At 40.4% G+C, this 27540-nt stretch overlaps 1 protein-coding gene across 1 annotated transcript; it reads right to left on the reverse strand.

The window, feature by feature from the left end:
- Window positions 1–20: 20 nt before the first annotated feature.
- SLC2A2 (solute carrier family 2 member 2) lies at window positions 21–24174 on the reverse strand (the record flags this gene model as incomplete). The annotated part of the gene is made up of 11 exons (XM_079767269.1): window positions 21–221; window positions 309–512; window positions 1196–1297; window positions 5802–5906; window positions 8125–8312; window positions 8808–8970; window positions 9844–9959; window positions 12888–13012; window positions 19653–19915; window positions 23904–23996; window positions 24154–24174. 11 exons carry the CDS (start codon window positions 24172–24174, stop codon window positions 21–23), a joined length of 1581 nt encoding a protein of 526 aa, XP_079623395.1.
- Between the last annotated feature and the right edge of the window lie 3366 nt (window positions 24175–27540).

Below are 27540 nucleotides of genomic sequence, written 5' to 3' on the forward strand. Positions count from 1 at the left end.
CATACAAAAGCAGGTTATCTCTACGCAGTCTCCGCAGCTCCAAGGAATTTCATTTCTGTGGCAGCCTTCGGTGGGCGGGCTGCGCCCCCCCTCTTTCGGAATTCTGCCGCGATTTCCTCGAAGGACTTTCCTTTGGTTTCTGGAACCTTGAAATACGTAAACAGAGTAAAGGCCAAGACCACTCCCGCGAAGAGGAAGAACACATAAGGTCCGCAGAGGTCCTGCGTGGAGAAGAAACAGAGTCCCCGTTAGCAGTCTTTGGGCCCTGAATTCTGCAAAGGGAGTCTGCACGGTCTTGGGCTGCTTACCGCGATGTAGGGGAAGCACAGAGCGACGATGAAATTGCAGGTCCAGTTGCTGAATGCCGCTATCGCTAAAGCCGCAGGGCGTGGTCCTTGGCTGAAAAATTCAGCCACCATGAACCAGGGGATGGGGCCGGGCCCAATTTCAAAGAAGCTGACAAAGAGGAAGATGGCTACCATGCTCACGTAACTCATCCAAGCGAATTTGTTCTGAGAAAAACAAGACAAGAGTAGCACTGGGATCGTTGGCTGCTGCTTCCTTTAGCTAAGTGGACCCTCCCTTGAGTCTAATGGTAACATGGCTCTCTCCTTGGTGATGATGTGCAATGAAGTACAAGTTATTCTAGTTGGAGACAAGTTTGTTCTAGTCTGAGTCATCCTTAAGTCTTTTGAGCTCCATTACAGGGAAATCCTGATTAGGATTTTATATGATTCTTAGTCACCTTTTTCCTGTGAAAGGGGCAGGGTAAGGATCCAATGACCTTTGCTCCTTCTAATACCTAGGGCGCTGGTAGGGTGCATGTGACGTAGTGCTTGAGGGTGCTGGGCTGGAGAGGGCCAGATCCTTGCCCAAGGTCGCACGGGCAGCTGCATAGCAGAGCCAGCATTGGAGCCAGTTTGGGGCTGACCCCAGAGCCTACCCTCTGAGCATTTGCTACGCTGCCTCCCTGGGTAATGGGGGCAACTTACTTGCTAATGTTCAGTCTTTAACCCCTCCACCCCCTTCCCAAACTAGTTATCTCTTCTTTACATTTCTCCTTTGTATTATATGATGTTTCTCTGGCTTTACTTCATAAATTATTCTCAAGGTGTTTGTTTGTTTTTGACATCCAAAGCACTTTAACATGGAGCACAGGATTGCTATCGTCTGGTAACCAAAAAGCCAAACTCACCAGTAGCACAAGTCCCACAGACATGAAGATGGCACAGACAAACATCCCGCTCATTCCAATCAGAAACAGAGAGCGTCGACCTGCCTTCTCCACGAGGAACACCTGGGAAAGTTTTAAAACATGTAGGCTTGATGCTTAAAGAGTTTTTACTGACAAAGGGGTCATTTAAAAAAAAATATTTATTTTTAAATATATTTTTATTGATTTCAGAGAAGAAGGAAGAGGGAGAGAGAGATAGAAACATCAATGATGAGAGGGAATCATTGATCGGCTGCCTCCTGCACGCCCCGAGCCTGCAACCCGGGCATGTACCCTTGCCCGGAATCGAACCCGGGACCTTCCAGTTCGCAGGCCGATGCCAAACCGGCTAGGGCCAAAGAGGTCATTTTAACTCATAAAGCTGGAAAGTGGCAGTTTTATTATCCCATTTTACAGATGTGGAACTGAGAAAGGGGTAGCAGAGCTGGTCTCAGTGACCAGAGGTTATTAACCAACACTTGCTTCATTTAGTGACAGTGATTTGAACACGGCGTTCTAGAGAAAGAACCACAGTGTTACCACCGCTCTATGGTTCTCACTTTGGGTATTAAGAGGCCATATATCTTAGATAGCTTCCAATGGCTTTCCTATATGTTTAAAATGACATTAGTTTCTCTCCTGGGGGTTTGTGCACTGCAGACAACGGTTGAGGTGTCAACTATTCTCATCCAACTTTCTCACTGCGAATGAAGTAAAATTATGACCACGCACCTGGCAACATATGGGATTTGATAACTTTACCAAAATAGCCAGGTCTTCATTTTTCTGGTGTGCCCAAATGTACCTGGTGCTGGGAATGAACTGTTCATTGGAAAAAGGTAAGACTTTAAAGCAAAAGGTAAAAGTGCTTTCTTATTCTAAGTCTGGAGATACGTCACTGATTCCTTTGGGCTTGGGGACCTTTGCATTAATGTTAAGATTTATGATTAGCCTAGACCGGAGTTTGCTGGATAGAGTCTTGCTTGATCTTTAGAAGACTGGCAAGGTTGGTGAGTCACACACACACACACACACACACACACAAAACTACCTGTCATATTTTCTCACTTTGGTGAGTAAATTGGCTAGGTTCATAAATCCATCATGCATATCCATAGCAATCAAATACCCTTAGCACAATGAGCTCTGGCTCTGAAAATATCTGAGAGATATTTCATTTCACCTACAATGAAAGGCCCTTTCATCTGAGGCATTTTGTAATCAGAGTTTCAAATCATTTTAGGATGATAAGCACAGAGCCCACATTTAGTTGTTGAGAAGGAAGTGAGAGAGAAAAAAATACAGGTTCATAAAATTTCTCTCTCTTTATTTGACTTTTTAAGCTGACTTGATGACACCATGTCAGACTATCAAGAAAATAGAAGGATTTATTTAGGAACAAGGGCTTTTATTCTGTCTTTTGTTCCCCTGATTTTGAACAATTATTACCAACGGCATAATAAACTCTCTTGAAAATTGAGTCAGACTCCCTTTTTGAGGTCAGGTGAGCGTGCAGGGAGGAATGTGACACAGGGTAAGACTTGGTCAGCGGCTGGAGAGGTATGCTGACCTTAACTCTCCCTTTTGTCCCAGACAATGTGTGTCACTCAGATCCTGGAAGCCTACTTAGAGCTTAGTAGGCACTACTTCTCCCCCAGACCCAGCATGCCTTCCTGTTCCTTCCATATTTCTTCCTGTTTTGTTTTTCTTTCTCAAGATTATAGGCTCTCTTCTCCCAGCCCATTACTGTGGAAGAAAACATGGAATGAGGAACATAATTCAAAATGGAGTCAGGAAAGTCTCTCTCTTTTCCAAAATACTCATTCAGAAAAAAAAAAAAAAGACTGATTATGTTCCTTCCAAGTTGTTGAAACATTAATCCTATATAATAAAGAGGTAATATGCAAATTGACCCTCATGCCCTCACAAGATGGCTGCCTACGACCAGGCTGGCAGGGGGGTTAGTGATGGATGACCAAATGACTGAACAAGCAGGCTGCGTGGGGTGACCAGGCCAGCGGGGGGGGGGGGGGCAGTTGAGGGTGACCAGGCTGGCAGATGGGGGCAGTTAGGGGTGACCAAGTAAGCAGAAGGGGGCAGTTGGGGGCAACCAGGCCGGCAGGGGAGGCAGTAAGAGGCAACCAGGCCAGTGGGGGGCAGTTAGGGGCGACCAGGCTTGTGGGAGGGGTGCAGTTGGGGGTGACCAAGTCAGCAGGGGGGGCAGTTGGGGGCGATTAGGCTGGCAGGGAGGCAGTGAGGGGCGACTAGGTTGGCGGGGGGGCAGGTGCGGGCGACCAGACCGGCAGTGGTGGCAGTTAGGGGTGATTAGGCCAGCATGCTGAGGCAGTGAGGGGGAATCAGGCCAGCGGGGGGGGGGGGGGGGCAGTTAGGGGCGACCAGGCAGGCAGGCAGGTGAGCGATTAGGAGCCAGCAGTCCAGGATTGTGAGAAGGATGTTTAGCTGCTGGATACCCCCCAAGGGGTCCTGGATTGGAGAGGGTGCAGGCGGGTTGAGAGGACCCCCGCCCCGTGCACAAATTTCATACACCGGGCCTCTAGTGTATTATAATACAGAGGCCCGGTGCATAACATTCGTGCACTAGGGGGAGTCCCTCAGCCCGGCCTGTGCCCTCATGCAGTCCAGGACCCTGAGGGTCCTTAATGCTGCTGGGGAGGCAGAAGAGGCTCCCGACACTGCCGCTGCGCTCACCAGTGGTGAGCCCAGCTTCTGGCTGAGCAGTGCTCCCCCTGTGGGAGTGCACTGACCACCAGGGGGCAGCTCCTTCATTAAGTGTCTGCCCCCTGGTGGTCAGTGTGTGTTATAGCGACCAGTCATTCTGCTGTTCAGTCGATTTGCATATTAGGATTTTATTATATAGGATATTCCTATTTGCATATCTTTATTTTGATACATGGATTTGTTAACATTGGTTAATTTGGGGGAGAGCAACTGGGTGATTGAGGGGCTATCATTTTGTACTTTAAAACGAAATTTCAAAGATATATATATATATATAAAATTAAAAATTTAAAATGTTATTTGTAGTCTTGGAGGGTGATTTGTAATTAGACTTCTGATTAGAGATGATTTTTAAAAAGTTGTCACTTGCTCAAAAACTTTCACAGAATAAATGGATAAAGTTTATAGAGGTATACATATTCAAAATAATCAAGTCATTGTTCCCACTCCAAAGGAGTTGGCAGGGTGGGAGACAAAAAATTAAATTCTGCAGTAGTTTCCTTTAAGGCACTCTTAGAGTTTGGGTTACCTAGTCTTGACAACTTGAAGCTTTACATAGTAAATCCTGTTACACATAAAATGTTTTAATCATAATCCCTATATTAGAAAAATATGTTGAAGCGGGGTTTGTAAAAAAATATTATCCCAGGAGACAAAAGAATGCAAATAGTCCCTTGGATGGCATCCCAGTACCAGGCCTTCATTGGTTCAGAGTAGCCCGTTGGCTTGAAAATGCATTATCTCTAAAGGCAAGTCTCCATACCCACTGGTGTTCCCATGTTATTTGCTCTTCCCCCGCTTTTCCAAGGTCTGGACAAAGCTGCCTTTTGATCTAGGTGGCCAGGCTATAATTTATTGACCACCCTAAGTTAATAGTTAAAAGTCCCTGTGCAGAGAATGAAAAACAAGAGGCTAAAGTATATTGAGTATAGTATTGTGAAAAGCACAAGCTTTTTGAACATCCTGCATTCCAAGATAAAAATAAGCCCAATTACCCCCATTTTAGAGTGAGTTACATTAGCTGTGAAGTTTTGTTGTTGTTGTTATCTGTGTGCTTTAATTCTTAGATTGCTATGTTAAATATTATTATTATCAAGATACTAAATAATTCTTTATATAAGGTATTTGGCATTATGAAGAGTACACAACCTCTTCCCCTTGTTGGATTTCCCCCCCAAAAAATAAATAACATTTGACACTTCTAAAAAATAAAATTTCAAAAATAACAATAACATTTCAACTTATACACCACTTCTATTCCATCCTCTCATAATACCACACAACAGGTGCATCACCACAAGCTATGGCCTTGTGAGCTACTTGGAAGCTCCACCCAATGGCCTATCATAAGACTTTGTTGAGTTTGTTTAATTTTACTAGAGGCTTGCTTTTTAATTCAGAGGACCACATTTATTTTTTTAAAAAAGAATTTCAACCATGAAAGGAGAGGAATCTAGGTATGAGACCCAGTATTGAGGGGAATGACAAGCCGTTGGCTAAACCCAAGGGGCTTAAGTATAGAGCAAAGGAGAAGGAACCCAAGGAGTAAGTCCTGTGCCCCCAAGTGAGGTATTAATTCATGAATGAGTGACTAATGGCATCCCTTCCAATAAAGAAAACCAGTTCTCACCAGAGAGAACCAGATAATCTGCTCAGTGATGCCTCATCTCAATACAGTGGCTGTTATTTACATATAGGACTCTTCCCATGATCTCCTTGGTTTTACATACCCAGAGCATGAGGACAATGTCATTGACCACTTTTAGATCACAAGGGTGTTTTGTTTTTTTTTAAAACTCCCACTTCTAGACTGAGAAATAAGCAGAATAGTTTAGGGTATTTTACTTACAGAAAGAGCAGTAAAAACTGTGTTGATGGCACCAACTCCAATGGTTGCATAAACAGGTTGGCTGAGTCCAGCTGTCTGAAAAATGCTGGTTGAGTAGTAAAATATCTGCAAAGTGATAACAGTTTAGCCTTAATTAAGAAGCTTAGCACTGATGGCTTTAAAGCAAGATATATTTTAAGTTGTTTGTCTTTAGGTGCTTCTATGTAACCATGGTCCCTAGAAGACATTCCTAAAGATTTTATCTGTCCTCTCCTGCTAGGGAAGAAGCAACCACAATTATCCTTCAGTGTTTAAAACTTCTGATTGCTTAAAAGTCCTTTTATATTTAGCTGAAAACTGCGTATGCATTTCCTTCTTTTTAAAAATTTTTAACCCTTTTGTTAAAGTATAAAATACATACACAAAAGTACACATGTCATAAGTTGTAGCTCAAATAGTTTTCACAAAGTGAACACACCTGTATAACCAATGCCCAGATTAGGAAATAAATTCTTCCTTGCTTTCCTAAAGCACCCTAAATATCACCTTATTTTCTCAAGGAAACTCTTCCAACTTCTATCATCACAGATGCATTTTGCTTAGTCTTGTACTGGTATCAATGAAACCACATAGTGTGTATTATTTAATATCTGGCTGCAACATTACCTTTGTGAGGATAATTTATAGCTGTATTTGTAGACTATTCATTATCTTTTCTATATAGTATTTTTCATATTAATATACAACAATGTAGTTACTCATTCTACTACTGATGGGTATTCAGGTAGTTGCCATTTAGGGTGATTATGAATAGTGCTGCTATGAACATTCTAGGTCAATCCTTTCAGTGAAATATGCATACATTTACACTTAGGAATAGGCTTGCTGGACATTAGAGTATGCATATGCTTAGCTGATGGATACTGTCAAACAGTTTTTCAAAGAAGTTGTGTCAGTTCACACTCTCTCCAGTGTGTATGAGCGTTCTGGTTGCATTGCATTTAATCCAAAATGTTCTATTAATTTCAGTGGAGATGGAGAGAACTGGTTCACAACCTCTCTAACAGCCTTTATTATTTTGTTACATTTTTACTTTTATAATAGTCTTTTAGTTCATTTTTGATGTCCTACCATCCCCTGTCATTCTTTCCCCATACAACATGCCCTCTTTCTGCAGACAGGGCTGCTTCAGGAGGCTTGTGCAGGCTGGACTCATTGAGGAGTTGCTTACAGCACACTGCACACTGGCCCACTATTTTTAGGCCGCCCAACAGCCTCAAGTCCAGTGTTTCCTGGATGCTTCTAAGTCAGGCACTGGGATGGAAGCTAACACAGAGAGGCTCAGGGAGATTAAGTATGGTGCCATTGAATGTACAGGCAGAGCTGAGATAGGGGATAGTAATTTGGTCTCTGAGCCCCGAAGTTATAAAGAGTATTAGATAAAAAGAAACATCAAGGACCCTTAAAGGAGGACGAAGACCACAACAGAGCAATATTCAGCCTGTGGAGTGAGGTTCACGTCACAGGTATTACTTTCTTTGCCTCCTCCAAGTCTCTGCCCACCACTCAGTCACTCCCAAGGTGTCCTTTGTGGATCTGAGATTGGCTCACTATAGAGGAAGCCCAAAGCACATTTTTAACAGCAACGGAATCAGCTTTGTTATTTCCTTTGTTTAGTTTCTTCACAAATGCTTAATTATTTTCTTCCAGTAACTAATTGCCAGTAAAACAATTTTAGTCTGCGTAATGCAAGGATTTCAATTCAAAAACCCAAAGCCAGCAAGTTTAATACTCAGTATGTTTTTCAATCATGTCTTTTCTACCACCCTCACTCACCATATCATATCATTTCATTTTATTGTTTATTTTGTGTGTATGTGCTGTCTCCCCAAATAGAGTAAAAGTTTATTGGATGGCAGGAAACTTTTTGGCACCTGGATATCTGGTATACTTCATTTCAATAGAGGGAACCATGGACTCTTGTGGCCTAGGCTATTATAAATCCCAAATTTGATACTCAACTCTAGAAGCCTTTTGTAATTTAGTTTTCTTTGGTATAATTATTCTCTTTTCCCCTCTTTTGTATTTATTATGACTTTTGCCTTTTTACCTTCATTTTAATAGACATACCATAACATTGGTTATTGACATTTTTAATAATTGTAAGCTAATTTTAGAAAGCAGATGAGGCAAAACAGAAAATTATTGCTCACTCAATATTTTCTTGGAGTAAGATGTGCTGTTAAGATTTTAAAATGTCTTTTAGCTATTTAAACTTATACCCCTTTCCTGCTCTATCTGAATTCACTTTGCTCTTAAGAGTTGGGGGTGATCTTAAACTTACCCCATTGATTCCAGAAAACTGCTGAGCCATGTGCAGCATCAACGCCACAAAAATAGGCTGTCGGTAGCTGGAATTGGTGAAGAGCTGAATTATGGAGACTTTCTGTTCACTTGATGCTTCTTCCCTTTCTTTTCTCATCTCAGCGATGTCTTTGGTGACATCAACACCTCCTCTGAGTCTTTTCAAACCTGTCCCCCAAAATGATTACATTTATACAGCTCAGATAAAAAATATATATTTAGTATGTAAACAAAAGAGCTACAGTTCTGCATAGCCTCTCTATTACTTAATAACATGCTCTTTGGGAATTCTTTTTTGTTAAATTAAATCCTACTTTTTTATTTCAAAAAAGCAGAACATTTGGCTTCATCTGATGACAAAGAGAACTACGGTCCTCATTATCCCTGAAACATAATGCTGGAAAGGTCTTTTAGAAGCCCGTGGTTGAGTCTAGTACACTGCAGGTAGGCTTCTGACTTGGGTTTGAGTGACTGTCTTTGGGTGAAAAATGGCATGTACCAGTGATATTAAAGCAATCTTGCACGCTCTTCTTCCATGTAATCACTGACTTCATTTGGAAAGCACTAGGACCAGTTTGATGAGTAACCATTCACGCCCACTGTTTCTCATTAGCTGATAGTTCCAAAACAATGGGTAGGAGGCAAAACCACCCATAGACTTACTTTTCTTTGCTTTGTTTTCCTCATCCAACTTGATGTAAAGGTATCTGGGACTTTCTGGACAGAAGAAGAGCAGCACAGACTGGAGGATAGCTGGCACGGCCGACAGACCAAGCAGGATGTGCCACAGCTCACGATTGCCCAGGATGAAGTCAAGGCCAACTATCTGAAAAGGTAGGGGAAGTGTATCAACCACAGGACACTTTGGATCTGTCTTCTGCAATAATCTGTTGAATAACCATATTGACTACTTAATAGTAATCCCTGACAATTTTGATTCAAGTATGCATCAAAATGCTAGTGTATCTCACCTTATCTAAATTAGGGACTATTTATTTTACAAAGAATCCACCTAGGTTTGTTTTCATGAACTCCTATGGGACATTTAGGATGGGAATCAACCAAACTTTTAACAACATATTTGATATCTAAAACAACATAAAAAATTGTGTATGACTTCAGACCTTTGTTAAAAATTTATTCTTAAATTTCCCAGAACTTAAGTAGAATGGGGTTATACAGATAGAGCAATGACTCTAATGAGAACAGCTTTGTGATTCCTCTTGCAGTAGTTTACCCTCTGGATAGTTATAGGTTTGGGGTTCCTTCTGAGACCACAGGGTAGAAGAGAAAGATAGAGCCAGCTTGACCAGAACTGGTCATCACTTACATACTAAATTTCCAAGTAAGGCACTCAAAGGAAACTCAGAAAGCCAAAAATGTGAAGTTCCCTATTCCTTTAAATCTAAATGGAATAAGTTAATTCTAGAATAGCTCCAGAAGTTCAAGATCTGGCTTCCAGGTCACCTCAAGGGCCATCCCAACTGCAACTCCAAGATGAAAAGTGAGGACTGGAGTAGTAATAATTTAGCTTTGAGCTAAAATGTCTATGCCTCTATATGACCTACACTACCATTGGTGGAACTGTTTTATTTGTTTGTTTGTTTTTCTGTGTTTGTCTACAGTGAGAGTGGACAGTCATGGAGGGAAAAGTTGGGTAAAGTAGAGGATGGATGAAGTAAGGGATGAGAGTTTTTACCTGACTAATAAGAATGCCCGTGACAATGGCCAGCTGGTGAAGAGCGCCAATAGCACCCCTGAGTGTGGTTGGAGCAATTTCACCAATGTACATTGGAACCAGGCCTGAAATTAGCCCTGCATGAGACATGAACATAAATGTTAAAATAAAGCCAGGACTATCTCAATAACAGTAATTTGGCTTACGTATAGTCAATACTCTGATTGGAAGTCTCTTCTGAGTCTGTTGAAAGGAAGAACCCTTGTTCTCAACATAGACAGTGGTTATGCAAAGATATTTGTTGATAGATGCCAAATAAAGTTGTAGTTGGATATAAGAAGAGAAAGAAATGGTTAGTCAAGTATTTGGCAATTATTTATTGTCTTATTCAATTAAAAAAATCTATTTTGTTAGTATGTAGCTTACATTATAATGCCTTTAGATGTCTTAAGAAAAGAGAATGAATAATGTGATAATATTCTTAAAAAATAATAATATTCTTAATCTAGACTCATGGGATTAAAGGGAATTAGAACGTATCTATGCCAACATCATTATTGATCAAGGTGAGAAATGACTTAGCTAAGATCACAGTGCAATAGAGTGTTAGTACGAGAGCTACAAGCTCTATCTGAGTTTCCACAATGTGGAGGTGCTTCAAGATCACTGTTAGAGTGGTGGGTGGTATAGAGAGGTGGAAGGGGGCTCTGCTTGTGATATGCTTCACTATATATTTATATAATTTCTTTTCAATTTTACCAAAAATATTTTATTTGTTACTGTACTTTTTAACTTTTCTTTAATTTTAATTTATTAGAGCTAGAAAATTTAAAACATAGATTTTTCTTGAAGTTTTCATTTTTACTTACAAATTTTATTTTATTAATCAGTTTTATTTATAACTTAATAAACTAAAATTTCTTAAAGATTTTACACTGCATTTGCAAAGATAACATTTGATTTTTTTTGACATTCATTATTAATTTATATTAGCATAGTTGCCAAACAATTATATAATTTACAAAGTGATACCCAGGATAATTCTAGTACTCATGTGGCACCATACATAGTTATTACAATATTATTGATTATATTCCCTATGCTGTACTTTACATCCTGGTGACTATTTTGTAGCTACCAATTTGTACTTAATCTCTTTATAACTTTTTCACCCAGTCCCCTCTGGCAACCATCAATCTGTTCTCAATATCTCTGAGTCTGTTTCTGTTTGGTTTGTTCCCTTATTTTGTTCTTTAGATTCAACATGTAAGTGATATCACATGGTATTTGTCTTTGCCTGACTGACTTATTTCACTCATCACAATACTCTAGGTCCATCCATGTTGTGGCAAATGGCAAGATTTCATTATTTTTTATGGCCCAGTAATATTCCATTGTATATATGTACCACATCTTTTTTATCCAATTATCTGTTGATGGGCACTTGGGTTGCTTCCATATCTTGGCTATTGTAAATAATTCTGCCATAAACATAGGGGTGCACATATTTTTATGAATTAGTGTTTTAGATTTCTTTGGATAAATACCCAGGAGTGAAATCACTGGGTCATAAGGCAGTTCTATTTTGTTATTGCTTTCATTCTATTTAAAAATATATATATTTTATTGAGTTTTTTACAGAGAGAAAGGGAGAGGGATAGAGAGTTAGAAACATTGATGAGAGAGAAACATTGATCAGCTGCTTCCTGCACACCCCCTACTGGGGATGTGCCCACAACCAAGGTACATTCCCTTGACCGGAATCGAACCTGGGACCCTTCATTACACAGGCTGACACTCTATCCACTGAGCCAAACAATTTAGGGCTCATTCTATTTTTAAAAATGGAGAAAAGAGAAAGAAAAATCATGATTTGGAACTTTTAGATAGTGTTATTATTTGCGTTTTTCAGAAGAGGAAACTGAAGCTCATATTCAATTAACATTTCTAAGACCAGACAGAAACAGTGCTAGAATTGATTCAGTATGAACCCAAAGCTCTTTCCACATGTGGGTTGACTTTTCACTTTAATAAAGCTATCCTGACTTTCAGTTCTTTGTTTTAACATTGAAAATAATGAAAAGATAAATTTAATTAAGTAATTTTAGACTTTTGTTTCAACTGGTCATTGAAGATGCATGGAATTATAGTTTTTCCTCTTTGCAGGTAAAAGTGTTTGATACACATTTTGTTCCCTTGCCCCATCTCTCCTACCCCTGATGGAAATTAGTGATTTGAAATTGCTACAGTTTGGGACAATGGGTTAAAACCTTGGCTCAGAACTATTAGGGCATCACTGGTATTGAGAAGCTAAAGATCTGGCTGTCTTAGAGAGCGAGAGATCCTCCATTTGTTCAGGCCTCTGCTGATTAATTGCCTCTGAAAGTTCGAAAAGTTGTTCCCAAGAACTAATGATCCCAGTAATTTAGATGGGAAGTTCATGGGAGGGGCATCCATCCTTCATTCTGAACTCCTCTAGGAATTGCTTCTTCCTGATTCCCTCTCCCTGTGGTCACTGCTGCTTTAACCCTTCACCCAGCAGGACTGAAATCTGACAGAGCTAGGCTGTATAGTCTGAAAGATGGGCCCAGTATCAATGTCTCTCCAGATAGAAGAGACAGATACATAGGAGGCCAGGTAGACTACAACGGCCGAGTTAGAGATTCTGGATGTATCGATCTTCCACTGTCTACAGCACCTTTGGAGTAATAATAATAATAGCTAGCATTTCTTGGTAGTTTACTGTAGTCAGATTCTATGCTGAGCATTTTACATGGATTCTCACAAGCACCCTACAAGGTAGATATTCTCTTTATTGAAGAGAAGGAAACTGAGAATAATTTGTCTGTGGTCACATGACTAGAAATGATGTCATTGCCATGGGAAAGAAGACAGCTTCACATCTCCCATTTACTGGTCCCAAACCTCCCCAACTCAGGACTTGAACTTCATGCTATTGCCTATTCCTTTTGTGGTGCCACCTCAGACTCAAAATATTCCCTGAATGTGTGTGTGTGTGTATGAGAGAGAGAGAGAGAGAGAGAGAGAGAGAGAGAGAGACTTACCACAGTAGAGTCCTGATACAGCTCTTCCTGAAATGATAAGAATGTGAGATGGTCCCAGTTTCGAAAATCCCATCAAGAGAGCTCCAGCTAATGAAAGAATGTTTGCTAGCAACATGGCTTTGATTCTGAAATTTTAAAAAGCAGGGATTATAAATTTAGCATCAAAGCTTGATAAAATTACATGTGTTTAGAGCATGGTGATATTTTTACCTAGGAGATTATTTTTGCTGGAAAGACTAGTTGAGGGAATCTTAAACCACGATTGATACTTTGATTTATCTACAAACTGATGCATTAACAATAAGTAATCTTTATAATGAAAGAATCTAGATTTTACGCTCACGATCTCCACATTTTGGTGGAGATGAATCAATTTTGATGATGACTCACACTTTTTCAAACACTTAATGAATTAAATTTTCTACAAGTTGATTGTTTTAAACACAATTGCCGGGTGATGGCTAAACTCAATTCTGTACTTGTAATCTATGACACCTTACTTTACACCCCCCCTCCATTCTTTCAGTGGTACAGGTTTTTAGTTGATGTAGATAATGAAAGGAACTTTAAAAATTAAATTTCCTTTATTAAGAATTATTTTGACATAAATTAAAGCATACTTTTACTTTGAACTTTATCATAGAGAATTATAATTATTTTTATTTTAACATTGTATGTCAGCACATTTTCAGAATCTATGCATTAATGTTAACATGTAAAATATGTAAAAAAGCTGACAATAGCAACAAAAACATTTTCAAAATTAATCTTATGAAATTTGACATTTTAAGATATTTATTCCTTTTAAGTGGGAAAGTGAGGTACACTAGAAACCTTCTTCAAAGTCGATGATGATAAGGCCAATGAAATTATCTGAGTGGACAGGTATGGAAATGCCTGTGCCACAAAGAATGTAAGCACTTTGTTCTGTTCTACTTCAATGTTTCAAACTTTAAAAAGTGAGCTTTTTTCTAAGCAAGTATCTTTAATACCGAACAGATTTTTTTTTAAAAAGTGAAACTATGTAATCTCATACTGCAGTGGTTGCCCAGCAGCCATGCGATGGGCTGAATAATAACCCCCAAGAGTCTACATCCTAATCCTCAGACCCTGGGAACATGCTACCTTTTATGACAAAAGAGATTTTTCAGAGGTGATTAATGAAAGATTTTGAGTTGAAGAGGTTATCCTGGCCCAACAATGTAATCACAAGTATCCTTATAACAGGAAGGCAGAAGAGAAGGTGAGGGATGATAAAGTAGAGATCGGAGTGATGCGCTTTGAAAATGGAGGAAGGACCACAAGCCCAGGCACATGGAAGCTGGAAAAGGGCAAGGAAAGGGATCCTTCCCTCGGAACCTGCAGAAGGAACCAGCCCTGCTGAGACCTGGACTTCAGCCAGGTGAAACTGCATTCGGGCTTCTGACCTCCAAAACGGCAAGAAAATAAATTGGCATAGTTTTGAGGCACTAAGTTTGTGGCAATTCATTAGAGTAGTAATATTTAGACATTATTAAGTATCTAAAGGCAGGGAAACAGTGATTTAGAGATGATCAACGTCAGAGCTGTGGAGAAAAAGACAGGGTGTTGCTCTGTGAAGTGCTTTTTCTCTTCAAGGACAGAGGGCAGGGGAACCCAATAAATTACCTTTAAAAATGGTTACTAGCTATAGTATATTCTATTGGGCGGGAAGGGGGAAAGCAAGGGGAAGGGAGATAAAGTCTTAAAAGAGATAGTATGTTTGATGCCAGATTGCTCTAAAGTCCTTTTTCCTTACTACCAATGGATGCTGGAGCACTTTACATAACTTAGATTTCAACTTCTGACACAGACAACAGTGTGGTGATGGTCTGAGGGGAGGAGGAGTATGGACTGGGTGAAGGGGGACAAAGGGAGGCAAAGTGGGGACATCTGAAATAGTGTCAACAAGAAAAAGAAAGAAAGAAAAAAATAACTTCTGCTCAGATGCAAGAAATGGCCAAGAATAAATAATTTAAAAATACTTGAAGTGGTTGAATCAGGGAGAAGGAAATATATTTCTAAGTGTATTTCTTTAAATCTCCCTCTAAATACTCCTGTTAGCATAGGCTTCATCATTTTCATCGTTGTCGCCCTTGTCCTCATCAACAAAGGAAGACTGCATTCACTGCCTGCTCACTCTGCAGAGACATTGTGCTAAACCCTTTATACTCCTTCTCACTCCATAGGCACAATAATGCTACGAGGTAGGTATTATTATATATTTTTTCCGCATTGCAGATGGGAAGAAAACGTCTTAGAGAACTTAGGTAACTTACACATTTTCACACAACTATTAAGTGACAGAGCTGCGACGTGATCTGGGTGAAACCAGGGGTTAAGGTTTCATTTTAGTGAGTTCCATTTTCCATACAAAAGAAAGAAAGCATTCCAAGACCAGGGATGTTTGCTTTCTTTGATTCACACTGGTGTGGATTGCACAGACCATGGTCGCCCCCATCATAGCCTTGTAATTAAATTGTAAGCCCAGAGTCTCTGGAAAAATTGACCTTGAGAATCCAAATTGAAAAATAATGGTCACATATATATTGGCTTTATACAATGTCAAAGAAAGACTTTTTAAAAAGGCAGTAATGGAAAATACATTTTTATTTACTTACTTTTAACTGGTGAAGTAATAACCCTGGCAATAAGGAAAATCATGCCATTTCTCAATGAATCACCTCAGAAAAATAGCTATGTGGAAGAGACTGAACTCTCTAGTCTTATTTTTCAGTTAAAATTTTAATTTTATGGCTGTTCTTCATGGAGAATCATTTTTTTTTTCTCCAAGAGCTGGAGGAAACCTCACTTTTCGTTACCATAAGTTATTTGATAAATGGTTATTTGACATTGTTTTGGGGATGACTGATGCTGCTGTTAAATCCGAAGAGTTGAGAGGACATGCATTCTAGTTCCATCACTAGGACACTGATTAAATGTTTTAAAGTAAGTCACTGGAGGAGAAACCAAGATGGCAGCATAAGGTATACACCTGTACATGCTGCCTCTAACAACCACACCAAAACTACAACTAAAAGACAAAAGGACTATCACCCAGAACCATGGGAAAGCTGGCTGAGTAGAAGTTCTACAACTAGAAGGAAAGAAAAAAGCTCATTGAGACTGGGTAGGAAGTGCAGAGGCACAGAAAAGCAGAGGTACGGAGGTGCGCGCAAATCGGGCTGGCAACTGGGTGCGCTGTTTTTTTTCAATTGAAAGGGAGATACAAGCTCCCGACTGCTCTGAACTCCAGTTTTTGGCGAGTCTTTGGGGACCCAGAGTCCTATGGGGAGAAACTGGACTATCTGGCATCGGGTCGTAAGTGAGGTGGCTTTCTTGCAGAGGTGCTCACAGGAATCATTGTTTACTGCTCTGGGGTGCGGGACGCGGGGACGCAGAAACGCGGAAACGCAGAGACGGCTGACTGGCAGCCATTGCTGTTTGCTATGCCCTGGTGAGTCCCTGAGACCCCGCCCCACCTAATTTATAAACCCACCCTAGCTGTGCGCAGTGGCTTTTGCATATGAATGGCCTGCCCTTTCACAGCTTAACCTAACAAATTGCAGCTGGGTCAGAGAGCTCCAAAACTTTCAAACCCCAAACAAAGAGGAGAAACCTGCAGATCTCGCTGTAGCTCCTGCTGGGTGGCCTCAGACAGTAGCTGACTTGCACCTCCTTGGAGATCCAGGAGCTAGTGTACCTCGTGGTCAGTGTGAGATGACACCAGATTTCAACTCCTCACATACATAAGTGACACACTCAAGAGGCAGACTCAGTGAGCACCAAAGCCTCACTGAAGCAAGTCCTGCCCAATAAGGGTGTCTGCAACACAGCAGTTCTTCTATTATAGACACAGATGATCCTCACAGCCAATTTGCCTCAATCAAGGTTTAACTACAACAAGACTGTGCACCCAGCCCACAAAGGGGTTCACCAAGAGTGTCCACCTCAGGTGATTGGGGAGGCTGAGCCCTGGCCCTATAGTTCACCTACCACACAAAGCCACTCCATCAACACAGGGAAGCAGCCAAAATGCGGAGACAAAGAAACATGTCACAAATAAAAGAAATGGAGGAAAGCAAACTACTGGATATAGAGTTCAAAACCACAGTTATAAGGCTACTCAAGAATCTTCTAGAAACCACTGAGAAACTTAGTGAGACCTCCGAAAAACTTAGTGAGACCTTCAAGGATCTTAATAAGAATGTCAAAAAAATGGAAAAGGACCAGTCAGAAATTAAGCATACACTGTCTGAAATAAAGAATAATATACATAAATCCAACAGAAGACTAGAGGACCCCAAGAATCAAACCAAAGATTTGAAACACGAGGAAACAAAAAATACCCAACCAGAAAAACAAAAAGAAAAAAGAATCCAAAAATATGAAGATAGTGTAAGGAGCCTCTGGGACAACTTTAAGCACACCAACATCTGAATTATGGGGGTGCCAGAAGAAGAGAGAGAGCAAAATATTGAAAACCTATTAGAAGAAATAATGACAGAAAACTTTCCCTACCTGGTGAAAGAAATAGACTTACAAGTTCAGGAAGCGCAGAGAACCCCAAACAAAAGGAATCCAAATAGGACCACACCAAGACATATCATAATTAAAATGCCAAGGGCAAAAAGACAAAGAGAGAATATTAAAAGCAGCAAGAGAAAAACAGTTAGTTACCTACAAGGGAGTACCCATATGACTGTCAGCTGATTTCTCAACAGAAACTATGCAGGCGAGACGGGAGTGGCAAGAAATATTCAAAGTGATGAATAGCAAGAACCTACAACCAAGATTACTCTACCCAGCAAAGCTATCATTTAGAATTGAAGGTAAGACAAAGAACTTCACAGACAAGAAAAAGCTAAAGGAGTTCATCACCACCAAACCAGGATTATATGAAATGCTGAAGGGTATTCTTTAAGAAGAGGAAGAAGAAGAAAAAGGTAAAGATAAAAATTATGAACAACAAAGTGACAACAAATTCATATCTATCAACAAGTGAATCTAAGAATCAAGTGAATAAAAAATCTGATGAACAGAATAAACTGGTGAATATAATAGAATCAGGGGCATAGAAAGGGAGTGGACTGACAATCTTCGGGGGGAAGGGGGTGTGAGGGGTGCGGGAAGAGATTGGACAAAAATCTTACACCTATGGATGAGGACAGTGGCGGGGGGTAAGGGAATGGGGTGTGTGTATGTGGGGAATCAGGTGGAGGGGAGCTATGGGGGAAAAAGAGGAACATCTGTAATAATCTGAACAATAAAGATTTATTTAAAAAAGAAAATGTATAAAATAAAATTATATATATGTATAAAACAAAATTATATATATATGTATAAAATACATATAAATTATATATATATATATATATATATATATATATATATATATATATATATATATATAATAAAATTATATATACATATATATATAAAGTAAGTCACTGGACCTCTCAGAATCTTGTCTCTAAATGAGGAACAGCAGGGCTTACATTTTTTCTTCAAGGATGGGAAGAAGTATAAAACATCAGTAGCTGCTAAAAGAGTTAGTTTATCCATATTTTAAATTTTAACTTAATTTTGCTTAATTTTATTTATTTTAGAAATAATTAATCTAAACACCAGTAGGTTGATTAAAATGGGAGGAACTGACCATTTTCTTTTATTGTAGAGGAAAGTCCCTTTCAAATAAGGACAAAAATAAAACTTGGGTTCCCATGCTACTCATTACTTAAGGAAATTTCTTATAGTCTTATTATATAAAAGCTCCAGTACAAGAGAAAGAAGTTATCAGAATTTTAATAACCAGAGATAAAATTATAATTTAAAGTAGGAATTTTATAAACTAAACAAACTGTAATTCAGAATTACTAAGACAGTTATATCAGCCTATATCATTTACATTTTAAAGGTTTTGAATTTTCTAAATTTTTCATATTTGTATAATTATTTTTATCACTAGAAAAAGGTAATTAATAAACAAAAGATGGACTTAAAGAGTAGAAAACAAATTTAAAGAAATAATCAGCCGATTTTCTAATTTTATTATTATTTTTTTTTAGAGGGATGGGGGCACCCAGAGAGCTTTAGCATGTCACATGACTAAGTAAAATGTGAGTGTAAAGGAGTTCCACTGATGTTTTCAGTGCAGAACACCTAATAGAAACCAGAGTAGAGAAATGAAGACACCACTGGCTTCATCTTTGGTTGGGGCTTTGATATAGCAGTAGCAGCAGCTATAAATCTCTTGCCAAGTATACTGAGCAATTGAGGGCTGGGGAATATTGACTTGATCTTAGAACTTGACTGAACCAAATGCCAAATTCTAATTTGAAGATGAAAAACTGGATGTCTGAGAAATGGAGCAATTTGGTGAAGCGAACAATAGACTCCCAGGTTAAAAATTCCACTCTTGGCTCTTCCATTGAGCTCTAGAGTTAATCATTTGTGCAGTGGGTTCTTAATATGTTTTATAACTTAGAAAGCCAGAGAATCAAAGCAGTTGTCTAAAAATACACACCAAATTCACTTTTGCTGTAAATACCTCCACAATTAAGCAGGTTGCTGCAATAGCTTTTTCCATTATTTGGTTCAACACTGATCTAACTCATAGGATCACGTGGTAAAAAAACAATAAAAAACTATTCCACAAAAAAAAAGGTGATTTCTTTCTAAACTAATTCTAATAAACCACAAATACGAAAGTTTCTGTGTTTCTGCTTGCTTATGCAATTTGCCTACCTTCCAAGCCGGTCCCCAAGCCAACCACCGAAGAATGATGCAATCATTCCACCAATTGCAAAGCTGGACACAGACAGGGACCATAGCATGGTGATGAGGCCGGAATCTTCCACAAACTCTTCCTCAGGTGGAGGGGTTGGCATTGAATACATTGGGTAGGGGGTTCTGGGCATTTCTTCTGTACTGTCGATAGCATCGCTGTTGAGAGCTTTTCGGTCAGCAAGTGGAACATCCAAAACATGTCTATAATGGGTTATTATTATCTGCGAAAACAAAAACATTTCAAACAATCTATATATTTTTATTCTACTATTCAAATTGAAAATATTCTGCATGCTAAAAAGATACAAATCTGCACCAGTGTTACCCCTGCACAAGAGGATTTAAGTGGACTTATGTAAATATTTTAATGGAAACACAAAAGTAGATATAAGGAAAAAATTGGGAAAGATAAGATGAGGCCCAAAATAAATTTAGTATACAAAATTCAAACACTCAGTGCTATATCCTTGCTAGAAGTGAGCAATAAACTTCCTAGCAGCCAAAGCATATAGAAGAAAACAATCCTATCTAATAAAAGAGTAATATGCAAATTAACCACCACTCCACTACACCTATAAGCCATGCCCATAAGACATGCCCACCAGCCAATGAGGAGAAAATATGCAAATAAACCCAACCAAGATGGCTACAGCCACAGAGAGCAGGAGGGAGGCTTGGGTTTCCAAGGCAATGGAGGAAGCCAAGCTTTCCGCCTGCCCTTGCCGGCCTAGGCCTCCACTCAAGGCTACAGAGTTTCAATTATAGAAGGTAAACAAATCCAAACAGAAATGGCGGCAGCATGGAGCTGGAAAGAGCGGGAGGCTAGGGTTGCCTCCAGCAATGGAGGAAGCCAAGCTTTCCCCACACCCTGGCCTGCCCAGGCCTCTGCTTAAGGCTACAATGTTTCAATTATAGAAGATACATAAGTCCCAACAGAAATGGCTGCTGCCACGGAGCAAGCAGAAGGCTTGGCTCCACTCCAGGCTACAAAGTTTCAATTGAAGAAGATAAATAAACCCCAGATACCAGGGCCTCTGCTTGGGTCACCAGGGGGCGTGGCTGGCCTGCAAACCACCACAGGCCACCCCACACCCCAAGGGAATCCCTCCCCCGCCCCCCCCCCCCCGCGATCCAGGACATCCTTCAGGGCAAACCAGCTGGCCCCCACCCATGCACCAGGCCTCTATCCTATCTAATAAAAGAGTAATATGCAGATTGACCATCACTCCAACACACAATATAGCTGCCCCCATGTGGTCAAAGATCCTGCCCCCATGTGGACACAAGATGACCACCACAAGATGGCCAGCAGGGGAGGGCAGTTGGGAGGGACCAGGCCAGCAGAGGAGGGAAGTTGGGGGTGACCGGGCATGCAGGGAAGGGCAGATGGGGGGGACCCAGGCCTGCAGTGAAGAGCAGTTGGGGGGGACCAGGCCTGCAGGGGAGGGCAGTTAGGGGTGACCAGGCCTGCAGGGGACGGCAGTTAGGGGCAAACAGGCTGGCAGGGGAGCAGTTAGGCATCAATCAGGCTGGCAGGGGAGTGGTTAGGGGGTGATCAGGCTGGCAGGGAGAAACGGTTAGGGGCAATCAGGAAGGCAGGCAGGTGAGCAGTCCCGGATTGTGAGAGGGATGTCCGACTGCCCGTTTAGGCCCGATCCCAGTGGGACAGTCGGACATCCCTCGAGGGGTCCCAGATTGGAGAGGGTGCAGGCTGGTCTGAGGGACACCCCACCCCCCCGTGCACGAATTTCGTGCACCTGGCCTCTAGTTGTGTATACTGATAAATTCCAAAGATTAAGAAAACCTCAGTGGCCCTTGAGAAGGCATTGAGACCTATAGAACCTCACAGAGTTCAGTGGGTAACAGAATGAACAATGTTCAAAACTAAATTTCACAGAGCCATACTTTATAATGTGGCCCAGTAGAGGCAATAATCATAGGAAAGTATAATTGAGTAAATTATACTTTCAGGCTATCTTCCTTCCATGCCATTCCTCCCGATGACTTTTTGGTCACTATTCAGCAACTTTGAGCTGCAAGGATCTCTGACAAGGACCTGGAGTGCAGCGGCCCTAGGTTGATTAGTCAAGGACAAAGTCCTAGGTTGCAAAAAATCAGCTAAGTAAGGGAAGCAATTGACATGTTATACAAGAAGTCTGACCAAGACATTTGCCTCATTAGAAGTTCATGCTATATGGATAACCTACACAGAAAAACAGCTGTAAGGAAATACCCAAAATGTTCTCAGCAGTTTGCTCTATGTGGTAGAATAATTACGGTGATTTTTTTCCTAATTCTTTCTGCAATGGGCATGTATAGTCTTCATAATCATAAAAGGTGTGATTTACAAATACCCTAAAATAATTCCAAATGTCCTTCTGCTAATAAAAACTAATGGGCCCGAATGACTCTTCTAATGTAACACTGTTTAAACACAGAAGGAAGTGGCTATAAAGAGGGCACTAAGCCAGATGCCAGTGGGAAATCCTGGTCTTCAGGTCTGTGATTGAAGGAGGGAAACCTTGGATTAATTTCCCCTCTAAGACGGAAATGGATGGTTTAAATAAGAATTTGAAATAGTCTTCCAGGAAAAGAGGCTCTACCAATTATGGTGATATTGAGCCAAATTTCAGGAAACCTGCTAAATTGGCACATGTCATCACCCACAGAAAATAGATAGCCCCCTCCCATCCTCACCCCACTCCACACAGTGTTGTATCCTAAATCTTTCAACCTCAGCAAGGCCTGCCACACTCATGAAGATGTGTGGCACCTAACCAGAGCACATCTTTTGGTCTAAGGAGCGACTCATTTCAGATGATGGACTGACTGGCCAGCACACATTTCACACATTCACACCCTACAGCGATCTTGCATTTTTCTTGGAGTCTAATGTTGTAAAAGAAGCAGATGAAATATGATCGATTTGTAGAAGTCACCTAACAAATATTTGTACTTGCACCTTATGCCAGCCTTCCCCGCAGCGTCCATTCTCCCTCCCTTTCTCTTTCTTTGACTCTCCCCGCTTCACTAAACACTTTATTGAACACCCTCTTTACACCAATCATTGTGCTTGGCACTGGTGATACAAGACATCAATTCCACATTAAGGGACCTGACAGTCTGAACTAGGGTAGAGCGAGTCAAGTTCTGGACCCCCCTCTCCCCCAGTTCGTTACAGGTTGTGGGAACTGAGAAAAATGGCATCCCTCTCCTGTCCATTCACTGGATATCAGAGTAGAGATGCACAAAATCAATGAGGAAAAAAAAAAGATAGAAATTGTTTGATATTTAAAAAAAACCAAACTCATCCAAATGATCATCACAGAGAAAATCCAAATGTTGTTAGACTTCTTGACTATTATTTAAATGTTTTGTATTATTTTACTTGGAAGCATCTATATGAGACAGGAGTACAGGGAAGAACTAGAATCTTTTTAATGTTAGTGCTTCTAATGCAGGGGTCCTCAAACTTTTTAAACAGGGGGCCAGTTCACTGTCCCTCAGACCGTTGGAGGGCCGGACTATAGTTTAAAATAAAACAACTATGAACAAATTCCTATGCACACTGCTAAGTCGGCTGCTAAGCAGGACAGGCAGCGGCGGCAAAAACACCTGGCGGGCCGGATAAATGTCCTCGGCGGGCCGCATGTGGCCCGCGGGCCGTAGTTTGAGGACCCCTGTTCTAATGGTTTTAATCTGGCCAGGAAATGGGTGTGAGTAGACTATTGGGAGGCTGAAACGGGCAGAACATGTTAAAGTTCCTGATGCACAGTGAGTTGGTGCTCAATATGCTTGTGCACAGAATGAAACATATCCTGCTATGGCTTTCTCCTATTCCCTGATATTTTCATTTGTGTATGGCTGAGAGGTCTGAATGAATGCTGCAATAAATAAGCTTTCAAACTTTAAAAAAGATAACCTAAGGCACATGGTATTCTGACTAAAGTTTTCTGTGAGCTCAGCAAATGTCAGAGTCAAAGATCAAGAATTATTGCTGTTTACTTTCTTCCGAGGGTTATCAAGTGATGAGGCATCAAAGCCAAGTTCTGAGCTCTGGAACCACACACGATACCTGACAGAAGGCTGGGATCACCCCATGTTCTCCCCACGTGGACACACTTCATTTCCCTGTACGAGGAACAGATATCTTTCTGTCATTGACAGAAATTGCCAAACGGAGATTTGAATTGTGAATGTTTCACTTGCCTGTTGAGGGGCATTGATCACACCAATGTCATATCCAAACTGGAAGGAACCCAGCACGGCAGTGAAGACAGTGAAAACCAAGGTCCCGGTGATCTGTGGGGAATGAGACACAGGGCTGGGAAACACGAGGCAAGGTCAGCTACCCATCGACTATCTCTCTACAGTTTGGACTTCTGGCAGGCTCCGCAGGCTGGTTCTTGTCCCTTGATACTCACAGTGAGCCCTATGCTCCCAGCAGGGTCATTCATACCAGATTGTGAGAGTCATTCATGGTTTCCCTTACACTGCTGATGGTGAAAAGAGTTGGGGATAGCTTTTTCAGGAGAAGAACCAAAAATCTGGCCAGCGCAGCTCAGTGGTTGAGCATTGACCTATGAATCAGGACGTCACAACTGAATTCCCAGTCAGGACATGTGCCTGGGTTGCAGGCTTGATCCCCACTGTGCTGTGTGCAGGAGGCAGCCTATCAATGATTCTCTCTCATCATTGATGTTTCTCTCTCTCTCTCCCTCTCCCTTTCTCTCTCTGAAATCAATAAACATATATTACAAAAAAAAGAGATAAACACAATCATTTATGCTATTGAGAGAAGTAATATCAGACAGCAATAACAAAGAGTTGGGGAGCTCCTGGACATTGCTATGGTACAAAAATACTTCAAAACTTATACAAGGGGCATCAACCAGTCTTTATCATAATCCACACTAATATCCAGGTAATACTTCTAGTTGAACCTAGAGTTGTGGGTTATTCACCCCTCACTCCCTGTAGCTATAAAAACAAACAAACAAACAAACAAACAAACAAACAAAAACATAGAAAGGGGCAGAGCATTCATCCTTTACAACTTATAATTACATATCTAACCACCTTAGAGAAACCTTATCAGGCATATAGAGAGCCATATATAAGGATATTTTGTATGAGTGTGATAGCAAAAATTATGGAAAGAACCTAATGTCATTCAATGGGAAATAGCCGAATAGGTTCAAATGCATCATGATATATACATCAGATACATACAAGCTGCTATGCAGCAGTTAAAATGAACAATGTGGTCATGCATTGACATTGTTAAAGTGACAAAGGAAGTTGTGTACTCTCATTAATGTTTTTCAAAGGCTTAAATCTGAGTATTTTTTGATTTATGCATGTTGTATGTAATTCATAGAATATGTTCTTGAAAAACATAAAAGGATGATCTTTTGAGGGGGAATGTGAGATCGGAGAAAAGGGGTAAAAGTATCTTTTATTTATATTATTAGACATTTTACAAGAAAACTATTTAATGTATAAGCCCTTCATTTTCCAGGTGAGAAGCTGAGTCCAAATCCTTTGTCTGAGTCGCACAGTGATTCCTGGGCACATTCAGAGAGAGGGTGCAGGTCTTCTGACCCTTCCTCGCGTGCTCACCCCTCCTCTTTCCTAGTCTGGGTGGATTTACAAAGCTGAAACATCGTGCTTTACATAAATTCTCGTTCCTTCTGGGTTCCATTATTAGGCAATTTCTTGGTTCTCAAGAAAAGTCCTACACCATAATTTCTGAATTCCCCTACCGGAATTCAGTGGTAGTTATAAACAAAGCTTGAGCATCTGCTAGGTGCCAGGCAGGGTGGTAAGCACATTATCTTCCCTTTCACAGAATCTTCCAAACTTCAGTTATTTGAACACCAACTTCGTGATTTTTGCCAAAGCTACATACCATCTGTTATTTACTTAATATTTGCCTTTATATTTTCTTCAAAGTTCTAACTGCTTTAGCTTTATCTTGGGCTATAATAGGGAATCCCAATGCCCTAATTATTCTTTAAATATACATTATATAAATGCACAACTATTAATACTAAAATGTTTGTCACCTGAGTATCTCTAATATTATCTCAATTACTCCCTGATCATAAAGAACTATTATAATCCTGAATATCCTATATTACATCCTTATGTTATATCCCAATATGTTCTTATTTTATCACAATATAGAAAACCCAAGCTCAGGTAAATAACAACCCTGGCCTCAGAGCAGATAAGTAGCTTCACCACATCCCAAACCCTAGCCCGGCTGACCACAAAGCCCGTGCATCTAGTTTTGCACTTTCCGACATGAAGAAATGCCCAGCAAAATAACTTACACCAGATCAGAATTTAGAGGTCCTACTCTGAGAGGGGCACCGATTTACCTACTTGCATGATTGTGTGTAGGGGTGAGGGCATTTGATGGGGGGCGGGGTGAACTAACAAGGGAGCAATAGTACTATACCCTCTTTATTTTCAGGTTTTTATTTTGAAAAGTATTATGTTTTAGTTATTTTTTATTGATTTCAGAGAGGAAGGGAGAGGGAGAGAGAAATAGAAACATCAATGATGAGAGAGAATAATTGATCAGCTGCCTCCTGCACGCCCCCTACTGGGGATAGAGCCTGCAACTCCAACATGTGCCCTTGACCAGAATTGAACCCGGGACACTTCAGTCCACAGACTGACACTCTATCCACTGAGCCAAACCAGCTAGGGCAAAAGGTATTATATTTATGGAGAAGTTGAAAGACTCTGTAACCTTCACCTGTGTTGGCCAATGGTTAACACCACATCTGGTTAACTCTCACTGTGCATGTGTGTTTGTGTGTATTGTTGTTGTTGTGGCCAAATCATTTCAAACTAGGTGGAAGATATTTGTGTCACTTCACTTCTAAACACTCCAGCATGTACTCACTAAGAATAAAGACATTCTCTGGCATAATTACAATGCCATTATCATATCCAAGAATATACTAGATATACAAATGTTATGTAATATGCAACCCATTTTCAAAATTTCCCACATGCCCCCATAATGTCCCTTAGGACTGTTTTCTTTCTCCTTCCACGATCTAAGAGCACTTGCTGCATTTGGTTGTTAGTTCCTAGTTTTCTTTAATCTAGAACAATCCTTCTACCTCTTGTTTTTTATACATTGACATTTCTGAAGATTTCATTCCAATTTTCATTATTAGTTAGATTCAGGTTAATCTGCCCCCTTTTTTTTTCTTGCATATGCCTTTAGTAGTATGGTTATGCAGAATCACTTGAGAAGAAGTTACATAGATTAGTCAGAAAACAGAGCAAATATCCTTAAAAGCCTAATTACTGAACAAGAAATTAGGATTCTAGCAGCCAAATGAACTATCATTGACCAAGAGAAGTAGCTTTGATCTGTGGTAGCTGTATCCAACATCCCCAAAATCCTCCATACGCTCACTGACTTGAACGGCTTTACCTATTCATTTTCTCAAAGCTGATTCAAAAATGAACAGGATGCTGCTTTACCTGATCTGTCATTTTATTTGCCTGGGATTCCTCCTCTTAATTCCAGGTCCTGTGGTGAGTGAGGCACATGCAGCTGGCCAGCTCCTCTCTGTCTTTTTTCCAGCTTTCCAACTAGTTATACATTACAGGAGAAGGGGGAGGGCAAGGAAGGAGTGGGCCTAAAAGTCCAAGTCTAATCTTGCCAAGGCTATTGATGAGAATTGAATCAATACATGCTTTGCTGCAGAGACCTGTGGCTTTAATACCTTTGTTCCACCAGGAAATAATATAAGAGTATGTCCTCGGGCATAAGTTACAAACCAGAGGCTGACACATTTTAAAGCATGAGTTAAGT

This window comes from Cnephaeus nilssonii, assembly GCF_951640355.1.
Source record: "Cnephaeus nilssonii genome assembly, chromosome: 3".
NCBI classification, from domain to species: Eukaryota; Metazoa; Chordata; class Mammalia; order Chiroptera; family Vespertilionidae; genus Cnephaeus; species Cnephaeus nilssonii.